This window comes from Passer domesticus, chromosome 19, assembly GCF_036417665.1.
Source record: "Passer domesticus isolate bPasDom1 chromosome 19, bPasDom1.hap1, whole genome shotgun sequence".
NCBI lineage: Eukaryota > Metazoa > Chordata > Aves > Passeriformes > Passeridae > Passer > Passer domesticus.
Window position 1 is genome coordinate 12,352,692 of NC_087492.1, and position 15,067 is coordinate 12,367,758.

At 63.2% G+C, this 15,067-nt stretch overlaps 3 protein-coding genes across 3 annotated transcripts; 1 reads left to right on the top strand and 2 right to left on the bottom strand.

Moving 5' to 3' along the window:
- Positions 1-893: 893 nt before the first annotated feature.
- METTL27 (methyltransferase like 27) lies at positions 894-2,501 on the top strand. Its single transcript, XM_064394794.1, has 5 exons — positions 894-1,188; positions 1,261-1,389; positions 1,467-1,602; positions 1,712-1,804; positions 2,200-2,501. The coding sequence occupies exons 1-5, from the start codon at positions 1,081-1,083 to the stop codon at positions 2,436-2,438; spliced, it is 705 nt and encodes a 234-aa protein (XP_064250864.1). The 5' UTR covers positions 894-1,080; the 3' UTR covers positions 2,439-2,501.
- A 1,483-nt stretch (positions 2,502-3,984) lies between these two features.
- LOC135283608 (claudin-3-like) lies at positions 3,985-14,881 on the bottom strand. The gene is made up of 2 exons (XM_064394561.1): positions 11,679-14,881; positions 3,985-4,802 (listed from the first exon to the last, which is right to left on the bottom strand). Exon 2 carries the CDS (start codon positions 4,791-4,793, stop codon positions 4,149-4,151), a length of 645 nt encoding a protein of 214 aa, XP_064250631.1. The 5' UTR covers positions 4,794-4,802; positions 11,679-14,881; the 3' UTR covers positions 3,985-4,148.
- Positions 7,613-8,802, bottom strand: LOC135283635 (claudin-4-like). Its single transcript, XM_064394642.1, has one exon. It carries the CDS (start codon positions 8,240-8,242, stop codon positions 7,613-7,615), a length of 630 nt encoding a protein of 209 aa, XP_064250712.1. The 5' UTR covers positions 8,243-8,802.
- Positions 14,882-15,067: the final 186 nt, after the last annotated feature.

The window sequence follows — 15,067 nt, forward strand, 5'->3', positions numbered from 1 at the left end:
GGCTCTCAGGGCTGTTTGTGCTCTGAGCCCAACCGGAACGTCGCCCAGGCTGTGCGCTCACGGCACGGCTGGCGCTGGAAGGAGCCGTAGCCATCACCAAGCCCAGCTCCCGGCCCCTCGCAGGCTGTGCCTGCCCTGCCCAGCCAGGCCCGCTGCTGGCCTCTGTCCCCGCGGGGCAGCGCGGAATGACCCCTGCCCGAGGGCGACAAGCAGGAGCTGCCCGGCCGTGGGCGGCCTCCTCCCCGGGGGCTGTCCCGCGCTGTCGCTGCCGCACAGCGCGACACGGCTGGCTCGGGTGGTGGCCCCACGGGTGACGGAGCGGAGCGAGGAGATGCGCATGCAGGATGGAGATGACAGCGCAGCAGCGGGGCCGTGTGGGGCCGGGCAGGAGGTGACCTGTCCAGGACACTGTCCCCGCGCCCGGGACATCAGGGCCGCAATGGGAACTGACTCCAACGGCTGACAGAGCGGCAGAAACAGCGCTGCCGGGAGACAGCGGTAGCCCTGGGGCCCCTGGTGCCGCTCCCGTGGGGATTCGGTGTCACGCCCCTAGGGCATTTGAGGTCACATCGCAGGACCGGGCCGTGTGGCAGGGCACGGACAGACACCGCCCTGGGCCACCGGCCACCCCTCAGCGAGACCCCCCGCGCTTCCTGGCGCACTTGGTCGCTCCCAACGAGGGGCAGCTCCGGCGGCCAATGGAGCGCGGGGGCGTGGCCGGAGCGGGCGCCCCCAACCAATTGGCCGAGGCGGGGTCGCGCGCGCAGTGGGGCAGCCCTGGGCGGGGTCATTGTGGAAACGCGCGTTGGGGGCGTGTCCTGGGCGGGCCGAGAAGCCAATGAGGCACTGGGGGCGCGTCGCGGCGGGAGGCGGAGCCAATGGGCTTTGGGGGCGTGGCCGCAGCGGGGCCGCCGGCGCGGGTCAGTTGGCCCGGGCGGTGCCGAGCCGTGCCGAGCCGAGCCGAGCCGTGCCGAGCCGAGCCGAGCCGTGCCGAGCGGTGCCGAGCCGTGCCGAGCGGTGCCGAGCCGAGCCGGGCCGAGCCGAGCCGAGCCGAGCCGAGCCGAGCCGAGCCGTGCCGGGATGGGGCTGCCGGCGGCGGTGCGGGACCGCGTGGCCGCGGTTCACCGGGGCTCGGCGCTGCCCGAACGGCTGCGGCTCTACGACGTCTGGGCCGCCCGCTACGAGCAGGTACCGGGGACAGGGAGGGAGCGGGAGCGCCGGGGGGCCTGGGCGTCCCCGCTGACCGCCGTGTCCCCGCAGGATGTGGCGGCTCTGGAGTACCGGGCACCGCATCTCGCCGCCGCCTCGCTCGCCTTCGCCTTCCCCGCGCCGCGTGCGGAGGCGCGACTCCTCGACGTGGCCTGTGGCACCGGGCTGGTAGCGCGGGAGGTACGGGCGGGACGAGCCGGGGCAGCGGCCGGGAGTAACGGGATGGGGCGGGGGTGACGGTGCCTCTGTCCCCGCAGCTGCACCGGCGCGGGTTCCGCTGCCTGCACGGCGTGGACGGCAGCACGGGGATGCTGGAGCGGGCGCGGAGCACCGGGCTCTACCAGGAGCTGCGGCTCTGCGTCCTGGGCCGGGAGCCGCTGCCCGCGCCCGCAGGTAACGGGAGGGGGCGGCCCCCGGGACCTCTCGGTGACACCCCCGTGTCCCACGGGTGACGGGCGGGGAGCCCCGGAGGGTCCCCCGGTGACGCCCCGTGCCCTCGCAGAGCACTACGACGCCGTGACGGTGGTGGGGGCCCTGGGCGAGGGGCAGGTGCCCAGCACGGTGCTGCCAGAGCTGCTGCGGGTCACCAAGCCGGGTAAGGGGGGCCGTTTCCCCTCCCCGCCGGGACCCCCGGGGTGCCGGGTGGGACACCGAGCCCGGGTGGATGCGGGTCACCCGCTGAGCGCTGGACCCGTGGCACAGCTGGGACGCGGCCTTGTCCCCCTGCATGGGGCCCCTGACCCTGCCCGCTGCCAGCTCTGGGCAGCGGGACAAGGTGGGAGGTGGCAGTAAGGGCGCTGGTGTGTGACAGCCTGTGCTCAGGAGGGACATCCTGCCCATGCCCTCACCGGCCTGCTGGCCGGCCCATCCTCTGCCTTGTCCGTGCCCTGTCTGTGCCCGTCCCCTGACTCCTGGCAGGCTCTCGGTGCTTCCCCCGTGTCCCCAGAGAGGGACACCCTGTGTCACTGTTACCTGTCTCCTGTCCCGCAGGCGGCTTCCTGTGCCTGACGACGAGGAGCAACCCCTCGAACCTGCGGTACAAGGCGGAGCTGGAGGCAGCGCTGGGGCAGCTGGAGCAGAGCGGAGCCTGGCAGAAGCTGCTGGCCCAGGAAGTGGAGTACTGGGAGAGGGCCACCACAGAGGAGGAGAGCACCCAGGGCACCGGCTACATCTCCGGGGTGGTCTACATCTACCAGAAGTGCCCTGTTCCCCACCTCGAGGAAGGCTGAGAGCTAGCATGCCTCTGGAGGGGGGATGAGCACTTGACTCTTTAATAAACTGAACCCAGTGACCCCCTCCTGCAGCAGGGCAGCTGTATTCTATGGGAATTTCCCCATTCCCTTCCTCGGTTCCTCCTCACCAAGGTCTGGGCTTGGGGCCCTTGTCTGCTCCTCAGCACAGGGTCTCCTGGATTCACCAGGGTCTCCTGGCCACCGCCTTTAGCTCTGACATTTAGGCATTGAGCCCCCCACCTCAGCGTTCACTGTGACATCTCACAGACCCACGTGGCTGTTCCAAGGCATGTCCAGTCTGGGATGTCTTCTCCCCACCTCACCCATCTCAGCACTCACAGTCAAAATCTGGATCCTTCTTCATCTCCTACCCCTGGAGTCTTTACCTGGGGATGGCTGGAGGTGGGTTCCCACCACTGTGTCCTGTGGCCTCCCATCCTCATCCTCCCTAGTGACTGAGCCAGCCCTGAGGTGCAGCAGCCTCCACATCCAGAGTCAAAGCAGCAATGCCAAGGTGACTCCCAGCTGGAGAGGCTTTCCAAGTGCCACATCTGCCTTGCATCCCACAACAGCTGCTTGAATCTCATTTTCCCACGGCTTTGTAGTTAATGTCTGGGAGGGGAAATGAGTTTGGAAGGGATTTGGGGAGCTGGCAGCTGCTCTCCACCCAGGAGCCACCCAGCACTGCCTGCCCAGCCTGTTCCCCTAGCCCCTTGCTCGGCTGCCTTCACAATTCCTCCTCCACTGCTTCCTTGGGAAGTTTTTTACCCAAATCTCTTGCTGGAATATTTGGTTTCTTTTCATTCTTCCCTTCCCTCAGACCTGTTCCTGCTCATCCTGTTCCCATGTGCCTGGAGAAGAGGTTTCATCCTTCCCCTCAGGAGCTGTTCCTCAGTGTGAGGCAATGGCTGTGTCTGTCCCTGTTCCTTGCCCAGGACATCCTACATCTTCCACACTCACCCTCCCCATGGCTCTTGTCACCCTTCTGCTTTGTCCCCCTTGTTTTGGGGTCCCTGTACCCATCAGTAGCTGTCCTACTGCTCCCTCCCCATTTGTCTCCAACACTGTCCCCCGGGCAGCTGGGGATTGTGGCTGTCCCCAGCCCTGCATTTGCCTGTGCAACAAACCCCTGTCCCTGCTGTCTGTCTGCTGTGTGTTCTTCCCAGAGCAATGGGAATGTGCGCCCTCCAGGGTGGGTGGCCAGGAGCCTGGCAGAGGGGATTCAGCCTTTCTCTGGGGTCCCCTCCCAGTCCATGGGGGCTCAGAGCACCTGGTGTCCCCCCATGCCTCTCTTAGCTCTCAGCCCCCCCTCCCTGCCTCAGTTTCCAGCTGCAGGGAATGCCAGGAGCACCCTGGCTGACTACTGCTGATACCCATGGGAAGCTGGGGATGTTGCAGGTGCTGTGTACCCATGGGAAGCTGGGGATGTTGCAGGTGCTGGAACACAGCAGCTGGCAGGGCACAGCACCCCCAGGACGCGTCACCATCCTCCCCACACCGCGCTGTTCAGAATGAGCCCAGGCAGCCTTGGTGGCACCAGGATGTTTATAGTCCCTGCCCTGGGGAAGGGCACATGTGGGGACCGTGCTGGGGGTCGGCCAGCATGGGGATGGGCAGGAGGAGGCAGTGCAGGGGCAGGGTGTGGCACAGGGATGCAGGACAGGGACAGTGGTGCTCTGCCTTGGGCTGGCACCTGGGCACAGTGGTTCACACGTAGTCCTTCATGGCATAGCCCATTGGGCCACAGGTTTTCACTGCCCTGTACTTCTTGGGGTAGGGGTCCTGCTGGGACTGGGATCCTGAGCAGCACAGGACACCCCCACCAAAGAGCTGCAGGGCACTGGAGGCCCAGCCGATGTAGAGGGCAGCCCCCAGCTCTCTCTTGAGGGCCTCAGGCACCATGGGGTTGTAGAAGTTGCTGACAATGCTGTTGGCAGACCAGGAGACAGGGATGAGCAGCATGATGCTGGCCATGATGAAGATGACACCTGCCACAGCAGAGATCCTGCTCTTGGTGCCGTTGTCATCCACACAGCGGGTGCAGTCAGCTCCGGAGAGGGCGATGAAGAAGGCAAAGAGGGCCACGAAGATGGAGGTGACCACCAGGGCACGAGCAGCTTGCAGGTCAGAGGTGAGCTCCAGCAGGGAGTCGTAGGCCTTGCACTGCATCTGCCCCGTGCTCTCGTAGACGCAGTTCATCCACAGCCCTTCCCAGAACACCTGGGCTACCACGATGTTGGAGCCAATGAAGGCCGTCACCTTCCACATGGGCAGGGCACAGGTGAGGATGGAGCCCAGCCAGCCCAGCGTGGCCATGATCAGTCCTCCCATCTGCATTGTCATCATTGCCATCAACAGCTCCTGCGGGGACAGACATGAGAGTCACAGGCACAGCTCACAGCCAGGGACAGCCTGGGCTTCATCTGGTATGTCCTGCTCCCCACCAGGATGGGAATGGCTGCAGGACAGCATGGTGACATGGGTGACACAGGGACGCGAAGGAGACGGGGACATGAGTGGCGTGAGGTGGTGCTGCAGGACAGGATGGGGACACATGTGGCACTGAGGACCCAGGCCCCAAGCAGGCCAAGGTACAGGAGCCCCCGTGTGTCACAATGTCCCTTACACTGTCCCCACAGCACAGCACAGCCTCTGCCATGGTCCCTTCCCAGGGCATGGCAAGTGTCAGGGAAGGCATGGATTTTGGGGAGCAGGATGGGGGGCTAGGTGTGCTCATCCCCCAGTGCTCCAGAGTGCAAACCCCTCACCCCACACTCACCCCATGTCCTGCCCTGGTGGCCATTCCCCAGTGCCCACTCCATGTCCCACTCCAGCACAGGTGCTCAGCCTCCCTGGCCACAAGCCTCGTGCCAGGGGCACAGGGGAGGGCACAGGGCACAGCAGGGAAGGCAGTCCCCCCCTGCTCAGCACTGCCTGCTCCTGGTTTGGCTTCACCCTCACAGCCATCCTACAGTGCCCTTTGGACCCAGGAACTCTTCTCCAGGAGAAAAGGGAAATGGGTCAGAGCTCAGCTCTGCCCTGATCCCAGGTGTGGGGCTCAGCACCTTCTGCGATACCATCCCGGAGCAGCCCCAAGAGGGCAAACCCTGCTGAGGGGCTATGGGGTCACCACAGGTGGCATCCCTGGGAGAGGAGTGATTGGCACAGGGACACATGCAGGGCACGCTGGCAGCTCCACCATGGTCACGTGTGACTGCTGTGGCCCTGGCTCAGCCCACATCCAGCTCAGCCCCTCACGGAGCAGAGTTCACCCATGGGTGCCCGTGCCGTGCTTGGCAGCTGGGACCAGCCAGGGTTTTATGGCCCAAGCTCAGCAGGTATCGGTTGTGCCTGGCACACCCTGCAGCTCTTGCCAGAGGTTTCACCATCATTTCCCCTGTCTCAGTTTTGGTTTCTCCAGACTCTCCTCTCCCGTTGTATCCCCACTCCTTACCCAGCATCTTTTGTCCCTCAGGAGCCTGATGGACACCCAGCACCAGCACTTTGCATCCCCCGGGCCATGAGAGACCCTTTGGGCCAAAATCACAGCCCCTCCCGCCGTGCTCCAGGCAGGCAGGGGCTGGGATGTGGGAGCCATCCCAGGCACCCTTCCCCAGCCAGCGGGACCTGGCCACACAAGACACTCAAAACAGGGTCTACGACCTGCAGGGGGACAAGTGGTGACTCCACGGATCCCCAGGGGTGCCCGACAGAGCATTGCGCTCACATTCCCATCTGGCCACCGGCACCACAGGGTTACAGGCATATTTTCCACCATTCCCGTGCCCAGAGAACGGACTGAGGAGCTGGGAGCCCTCCAGCCCTCAGATGCAGATGAGACACCCAGAGCTAGGCGGAGTCACCCCCGTCCCCACAAACCCCGAGGTGGGAAGGATGCTGCTCCCCAGCCGAGCAGCACTCGCCGTGCCGGAAGCGAGATAGGCAAAGCAGCCGGCGCTGCCCACGCCGCCCGCGGGGCGCTCCCAGCCGGGGCTGGGGGCACCGGGGCAGCGCGCCCCGGCCGGCGCCGCCGCCTTCTTCCTGCTCGGTGGGAAGATCGCGGCGGGACAGGCGTGGGACAGCCCTGACACCCCGTCCGGCGCCGCCAAGGCTTTGTGCCGTGGCAGCAGCCACTGTCACGCCCGGGGCGGCCCGGGAGGGGAACGGCGAGGGACGCCAGGGCTGGAACAGGCGGCGGGATCTCAAGAGACTCCGAAGATCTGGGTGATCTTTCAGGACAGGAGCCCAGGGCACAGGAGCACCGGGTTGTCTCACCACCGAGGCGGGTGCTGGAGAGCGTAAAGAACACGAGGCACAGCGGGTCTGAGCAGCTGCCGTTTAATGCGGGAAGGCTGAACACGGGGAGGGACGGCAGCACAGCCAGGGGGAGACTGCACTCCCGGCCTCGGGAACCCCACTCTAGGGCGATGGATGGGGTCGGGTCCGGGAGTCGTCCCCCACCACGTGGGGGCACAGCCCCGCTCCGGTGCCGCCTCTCCGACCGGTTTTCCCAGCCCGGCCGCTGCCTTCCCACTCCCAGGATAATGATACCCCGCCCTGGGGAGCTGCCGCGAGAAATCACACTCCGTACGGCCGCTCCGAGCCCCGAAAGTAGGTCAAAGCCAAAAGTTAGAGAACAGGCAGGTGACAGCCCCTGTCACCCCTCAAGACCCTGCCGGGGTTTGCAGAACCGCTACGTCCCTGTGACCACGTGGGACAGGTTCGCTGTCCCTATCAGCACCGACACCGCCACCCACCGCGAGGGACAGACACGTCCCGGGGAGCTTCACGCGGGGAAAGAGAGCCCTGTGCCACCCGTGGGACGGGCTCCTGGGAGCTGTGTCACCACACGGCACACCCCGATACCGGGAGCCAGGAAATGCTCGGGGAGGAGAGCAGGTGATGTCTCGGAGAAGATGCCTCAGCTGGATGCTCCGGGGGGAGCAGAACACCCACCGCGGACAGCCAGGACAGGATCTCCTTGTCCCCTGTCTTAACCGAGATTAGAGAACCGGCTTCAACCCCGGTGGAACAAAGGCGGCTCTGTCTGCCTTCCCTCGCACCGCCCCGGCGCCCGGCCGGTCCCAGCCCAGCCGGGGAGGTTGCGTGTCCCGGGAGGTCCCCGCGCCCCGCAACGGCCGGGGGGGGGGTCCAGGCAGGCGCGGCGGCTCCTACACGTAGTTGCTGGCTGGCAGCGAGCGAGCAGCCGTGAACTTGGCAGAGTAGGGCTTCTCCCCACGGGGGGGGCAGGTGCAGCACAGGATCCCCCCCCCAAGCAGCAGGAGCGCCGAGGCTGCCCAGCCCACGTAGAGGGACGAGCCCAGGTCCCGCTTCTGCGAGTCAGTGACCAGTGGGTTGTAGAAGTCCTGGATGATGCTGTTGGCTGACCACGAGATGGGGATGAGGATGAGGATACCGGCGACGATGAAGATGATGCCGGAGAGGATCATGACCTTGGCTTTGGCGGTGTCATCCTCCACACAATTGGTGCATTTGCCGCCGGTGACGGCCAGCAGGGTGCCCAGGATGGCCAGGACGATGGCCACCACCACCATGGCACGGGCGGCTTGCAGGTCCTGTGGCAGGGCCAGCAGCGAGTCATAGACCTTGCACTGCATCTGCCCCGTGCTCTGCACCACGCAGCTCATCCACAGCCCTTCCCAGACGATCTGCGCCACCACGATGTTGTTGCCGACGAAGGCTGTCTCCCGCCACATGGGCAGCGCGCAGCAGAGGATGGAGGCCAACCAGCCGATGACGGAGAGGGCGATGCCCAGCACCTGCATGCCCATGGAGGCCATCGCTCACTGCCTGCTTCCCTGCCCGCCTCCTGCCGCGCAGTGCCGGCTGCTGGGACCATGGCAGGCATTATATGCCTTTGCCGAGGGAGGAGCGCCGCCGCAGCCGCCGGCCTGCCGCCGGCACCGGACGGAGGGGTAGAACCTGTTTCCCGGGATTCTTCCACTTGTATTTCTCCCTGCAGCAACGACACTTAATATCCCGGTTGCTCCCACGGAGGAGGACACAGGGGACTGGGATCAGGCCACCCAGGTGCAGGAGTGCATCCCATTGCTGTGGGTAGGCGGGACATGCCCAGGGCAGCGCTGGGACTCAGCCCGGGATGCTAAAGGGCAAGAGCTGGTGCCCAGACACCAGGATATCTCTGCCATCCCTGCCTGAACCTTCTGCTCCATCACTTGGAGGGGGTCCCTTCACACCTTCATGCCTCAACTTCCCTCCAGCTCATAGTGACTGCTCCAGCATCAGCCCAGCCTCTGGCCCCCCATGGCCTCATGCCAGGGGAGGAGCACATTGTTCCCTCCGGCTGCTGGGCTCCTTGCCCAGCAGGACACAAGCGGCTCTTGTTTGCTCCTTTGGCGTCCGTACCAGCAACTTCCAGCCCTCCATTAGGCCTCGGGCAGGAGGTGCCACCGCCCAGACCCACAAACCGGTTGGAGCAGCTGCCATTTCCCCACAAAGGAGAGATGGCACTGCCTGGGGCATCAGGGGGGCAGACCCCAAACCCAGCTCATCTGTGCTCCAGTGGCAAGCCAGGGTTCACACAGCCACCCTCTGTCCCAGCTCTGCCCATGTCCCACTGCCTGCGTGGTGGGGTTGGGCTGTGAGGGGCAGATGTGGCCTCAAGCTGTCCTAGAGCCATACCCACTGATCCCACTGATCATACCCAGAGCCACACCTACTGATCCCAGTGCTGATGCCAATATCAGTGCCAACACTGATGCCATGCTGATGCTGACCTGTCCTCTTTTAATCCATGACTCCCACACAGGCTCCCCAGCTGCTCCCTCCAAGCTCCTGCACAGGCACAGCATGACACCAGACACATGGCACAGACAGACAGATGGACATTGCACTGTTTCATCACCCTAGCTTAATCCCAGGCCCCTGGAAAAGATAAGAGGCACCAAGATAGTCTTAGTTTTCCCGAGCACTGGGGTTACCATCACAATCCAACCATTTGTGCTTATTTTTTGGTGTGACAGACTGGAGCTGCTACTGCTCCTGCCAGGTTGTCCCTGGGCATCATGTCCCATTGTGGTGGGACAAGCCTGGTGGCCCACACACTGTGGTGCCAGGAGGATGCTTGGGGACACCCATGTCTCACAGCAGACCCCAGCCTAAGGAGATGGTCACGGTCCTGCCTGCCTGACCTGTGCCAGAGGAGCTGCCCAGGCTCTGTCCCTCTGTCCTGCTGGAACATCCGCATTGCTCACATACCAGTGTGTCTACCCTGCGGCCAGAACCTTGTGGTCAAGGGCTCCCTTTAATCTACAAGGCTCCGGAGCATCCCCGCCGGGGCCAGACTCTGCCCGAGGCTTTCAGCCTGCTGTAACCACCGCATTATTTGGGGTTGGAGAGAGGCACACGCCCACATGTGTGTGGCTCACAGCAGCCGTGTCCCCGCAGGCACGTGGGGACATGTCTCTGGGCTGGGGACAAATGGCAAGGTGGGGACAGGGACTCCCCCGCGCACGGAGCATCAAAGCTTGAGCTGCTCACACTCCCCCTCGGAGGCAGAGCAGGCGCCAGCACAGCCTCTGACAGCCAATTACTGTAATTAATGCTGGAACGTGACATATATTCCACCTGCCAGCTGCCACGCAGGGGCAGCCCCTGTGCCCTTCCCCGCATTCCCAAGTGACACACCCACCTGGACAGCACTGCCAGACAGCAGGACAGACAGACACCGGCTTGGCATGGAGGAGCAGCAGCTGATCCCAGAGCCCTTGGAGCCTGAGGATGGTGGTGCAGCACAGGAGGGACCACCAAGCATGTCAGGACATGCCATTCAGGACAACCATTCCACAGACACCAGCCCCACAGCCCTGTCCCACTGCTCATTCCCAGTGCATCCTGTAGGATCCCAGTCCCAGATTTTCTCCAGTGTCACCTGCAAGGAGCCATGGCACAGGCACGTCCTGGTGGGACCACAGCCCATTTGCTCAGCAGGAAGCTTCTCCACCCCAAAACAGGCTGCTCAACACATGCAACCCATCCTGAGCTTTCACCACCGAGCACTTGCCCCAGCACCCAGACAGGAGTGGATGCCCTGCCCCAAATGCAGTGGGATTTGAAGGACATGTAGGAGCCTGGGTTCCCATCCCTGTTACACTGCACTAAGAGGGTTTGTGAGGGCAGAGCTTCCATTCAGGTACATCCATCAGGAAACACCTTCTGACACTTTTCCTGGGTTCACCAGCATGGGGACACACTGCAGCCCCTCGGCTGGGCAGTGAGGCCATTCCCAGCAGGAAGGTGACATTAAATGCAGTGTCACCACAATGCCAGGCACTGCTGGGTGCACAGCAGAGGCTGTCTCACCCTGGTCTTGCTCAGTGTAGAGGCCACCCCACAAGGAGAGGGCTTGGGGCATGAATCTCCTGCCAAAGAAGGCTTGGGGACATCGTCACTCAGGACATGGGTGTCAGCCCCACCTCACATATCGCACACCACTGAGGCAAGAGCCCCTCATCCCCCAGGACCCACACATGGACCCACCAACCTGCCTACCTCAAGGTCCCAAAGAGGCAGGTGAGTCTCGCCAGCAAACGATGATCCACTGGGATCTCTGGCTTCACATCTGCCAAGCAAGGCACGTCCAACAACCCTCCCACACAGCCTGTGAGGAGCAGGGCAGCTTCTCCGCTCCGGAGGCTGAGGATTAGTTACCAACAGCCCAGAGACTGAATGTTCCCAAAAAACATCCTTGCCCAACATAAATCCCTCTGACAGACTCAAAAATGCACAGTCAGGCTGTTTATCGCTAGGGGAAAGCAAAGTCTTATCGGGAGGGGAGCCGCGCGCCGGGACCTGCGGGGTCCCTGCAGGGAGAGAAGGGACCTTCGGCCTGAAGTCGCTCTGAAAGTCAAAACTCCGTCCAGTTTCTATGCAACAAGCGGCTCCCAACAGGGAAAACACCCCTAAGCGCTGCCAAGGTGGTTGGCGAAGGGATGGGGGAGATGATGGGTCAGGAAGGGGGTCAGTGGGGATGTCCCCACTGGCGATGCTCGGAAGAAGCGGGATGCCACGGCAAAGCCTAGGGAAGACGATCGGATCTGTCGGGGTGGGGATGCCCCAGGCACGGTCCAGCATTCCGCAGCCCCCTGACACATCCCGCTGGTCCGTGTGCCCGCCGCCCGCAGCCCCCGTGTGCCGCAGCCACCTCCCCGCCCCGCCGGCAGACAGAGCTGCCATTGATGCTCGGAGCCGCCTCACCTGCTCCCGCCGCGCCGAAGGGGCTGCAACAATGGGCTGCCTGTGTGCCCTGGCCGGGGCAGAGCCAGCAGCCCCGCGCCTGAAATATAAGCAGCCGAGGCGGCATTTACCGCCCCGGCCCCGCTCCCCCGGGGGAAAAGCGCCGGCACTCCCGACCGCAGCGGCGGGGAACACCCCAGCCCCGCCGCACACGTGAGCGGGACGCGGCCCCGCCGCGCCCGGGGCGGTTTCTGCCGTCACCTCCTGCACACCCCCGGGGGGCTGCCGGCTGCATGGATGGGGGATGCTGCAGGGGTGTCCCCCCTGTCAGCGCAGGTGTCCTTCCTTTGGAGCCGCCAAACCAGTGATGCTCCCGTGACCTTTGGGCCTGACATTTGTTTGGGGTCTCTGCATCACAGTGGAGCAAACCTGTCCCCGTGTCACCACAGAGTTCTTGCAGCCATCACGCTTTGTCCCCATCCCGAGGGACTTGGATACTCCTCATCCCTCCCCAGCTGTGTGGAAGTGCAGAGGGACTGCAGCGGGGAGGGAGATGCAGCAGCTGGGATGGGGGTGCTCTCAGGAATCCCCCAGGGATGCTGGTCCTGCTCAGCTCCTCACTAAACACCAGTGAGCTGGTTTGCTCACCACAAGAATGTGTCCTGCCGGGGGTGACCAGCACCCCGAAACCCCGGTGATTTGCCCCTTCCTCTGTCGTGAGTCAGGCGGCGGCAGCTGCCCCAGGCCGGCATGACACTGGACACAGCCTGTACTTTGGGCAATTTGGGATGACAAAGTGGGGACGCCGCGTGTGGGGCTCTGATTGCAGGGTCGGGGGCTGCGGTGTTTCACTGCCCTGTCCCACCCCAGCTCTGCCCCAGTAGCTCCTATCCCATATACCAGCCTCAAGAATGCCACTCTGTCCTACAGCCCTACCTAGAATACCCTCCCCGTCCCATATCCCTATCCAAAGGTATCCCTCTCTGCTACCTCCCATTCCTACATGGGTTATCTCCCCTGCCCCATGCCCTGCTATTGAGTATTCCCATTGTTCCACAGACCTGGGGGTATAGCCCTTCCCTTATTCCTGTGCCCCACAGCCCTGTCTGGGGTGCCAACCCTCCTCCCCAGAGCCCTGTCTGGGGTATAACCCTGCCCTAAAGTCCTGCCTGGGGCATCCCCACACCCTACAGCCCTGCCTGGGGTCCCCTCCTGGCCCAGAGCCCTGCCAGGGGAGCCCCTGCCCACAGCCCCACAGCCTCATGTGCACTGTGGGAGGGTTTGTATGTGTGCACCTGTACCAGCACCATCCACCTCTGCCTCTGTGTGAGTCTGAGTCTGCATGTGTGTGTCTGTCTGAATCTATGTGTCTGTGAGTCTGTGTGTGTCTGGGAATCTGTTGGTGAGTGTGTGTATCTGTCAGTCAATAAGTTTGTCCATCTCCATGAGTCTGTGTGTCCAAGTCTGTTGCTGTGTGTCCATGTGTCTATGTGTCCATGTGTCCATGCGTTTCTGTGCGCAGCTGCATGCCGGGGCGCTGCGGCCAGCAGAGGGTGTGGGTGTGTGTGTCTGTGTGTCTGTGTGTGCACCTGTACCCATTTGTGTGTGTGTGTGTGCGCATGTGTGTGTCTGTGTGTGTGTGTGCACCTGTACCCGTCTGTGTGTGTGTGTGCATGTGTGTGTGTGTGCCTGTACCTGTGTCTGTACCTCTGTGTGTGTGCGCCTGTACCTGTCTCTGTGTGTGTGTGTGCATGTGTGTGTGTATCTGTCTGTCTGTGTCTGTGCGCCTGTACCTCTGTGTGTGTGTGTCTGTACCTGTATGTGTCTGTGTGTGTGTGTGTGCGCCTGTACCTGTCTCTGTGTGTGCATGTGTGTGTGTACCTGTGTGTCTGTGTGTGTGTTCACCTGCGCACCCGTCGCTCCCGCCCCCCGGGGCCGCGGGCACTCCCCTGCCTGCACACGTGGGGCCCTCGGCAGCCCGGCCCCCGCCCTCTGCCCGCCGCTGGCAGCCCGGTGGGGCTGGCCCTGTGACAGCGCTGGACCGTGGACACTCAGGCCGAGGTGCCCCCGAGGGCCGGGACCCGCAGCGCCCCTAGCAGCAAGGGCACAGAACCCTGGGGGCTGCTTGCATGGGCTGGGTCAGCCCTGGGTACCTCCAGCTGGCTGTGGGGATTTTGGTGCCCTCGGGGAGTGATCACAGTACAGTGGGGTAGCAGAAGCTCACCCAGCCAAGTACAGGGTATTTTGGGGGTGCCATCGGTTGGCAGAGGCTGGATATGGGGGTACTGGGGTGTCACAGCATGGTGGAGGTGAGAAAAGGGGTGCTGCAGGGGGCTGGAGGTCAAGTGGGGTAGATATGGGGTGCTGGGGTGACATGGGGTGACAACAGCTGCCCCAGATATATACGGGGTATCAGGGTGCTGTGAGGTGATCCTGCTGGCTATGGGGGTTCAGAGTACTGCAGGGTAATAGAAGGTGACCCACCAGCTACTGGGTATCAGAGTACTCTGTGGCTCTCAAATCCAACCCCTCTGGCTATGGGGTGTTGGGATACTCTGGGGGCACCCAACTCAAACCTCTCTGGCTGTCGGATGTCAGGGTACTCTGGGGTACAGCCAGGCAGTTGCAGGGCCCCCCCCATCCCAGCTGCACGGCACCAGCTGCCAGCATCCCACCACACTCTCGAGTAGTTAATAAGTTGTAGAGGAGATTTTTGGAGCAGGCAGGGAACAGGTAGGAGCAAGCCTGTGTCCAGCAACCACATTCCTGGGGGAGGGGGACTGGAAGCACTGGCACTACCCCCAGCATGCAAGGCTGGGGGAGGAAACATGCACCCCACAGCCATGGGGCTGTTGCTGCCAGGTCTGAAGAGATTGCTCACGCCTTGGGATATTTTTCCCTTGCCAGGTGCCAGCTCAGGTTGTCAGGGTGATGCTGCCGCGGTGGTTACGTGCATTATCTGCTTCCTTCAAGGTCACAAGACTTGTGCAGGATGAGTAAAGATATTTATCAGTCAGTCAGAGGATCTCTGACTGAGCTCCCAGCCCAGCAGGGTGGGAACAGGAGGGGCCAGGCTGGAGGGGTTCCTGCTGGGCCAGGAGCACCTGCAGGTCCCCTGGAATGGTGACACAAACCTCATGGGATGGCAGAGGGGTTGCACTTTGCACGGTGATGCAAAGGTGCCCAACGCTCACGGAACCCCAGTTAAACGTGATCACCGACAACACTACAGAAATCAACAAACCCTGACCTGCCACATTTTCTCCGTGGAGGAAAGGTGACCCCTTGGGACTTCCAGGTTCACAGAAGGGGTTTGATGGGAATGAGTGTGGTGGTAGTGCTTCCCGATACCCATCGGCCGAAACCAGGGGATGGCTGTGGCAGGTGGCGTTTCTCCTCCTCCCGCCCTT

Coding starts and splice junctions, on each gene's coding strand:
- LOC135283608 (XM_064394561.1), bottom strand. CDS start 4,793: ATGGCAATGATGACAATGCAGATGGGAGGACTGATCATGGCCACGCTG.
- LOC135283635 (XM_064394642.1), bottom strand. CDS start 8,242: ATGGCCTCCATGGGCATGCAGGTGCTGGGCATCGCCCTCTCCGTCATC.
- METTL27 (XM_064394794.1), top strand. CDS start 1,081: ATGGGGCTGCCGGCGGCGGTGCGGGACCGCGTGGCCGCGGTTCACCGG. Junction 1,390..1,466: donor CCGGGCTGGTAGCGCGGGAG/GTACGGGCGGGA, acceptor CTGTCCCCGCAG/CTGCACCGGCGCGGGTTCCG. Junction 1,805..2,199: donor GCTGCGGGTCACCAAGCCGG/GTAAGGGGGGCC, acceptor CCTGTCCCGCAG/GCGGCTTCCTGTGCCTGACG.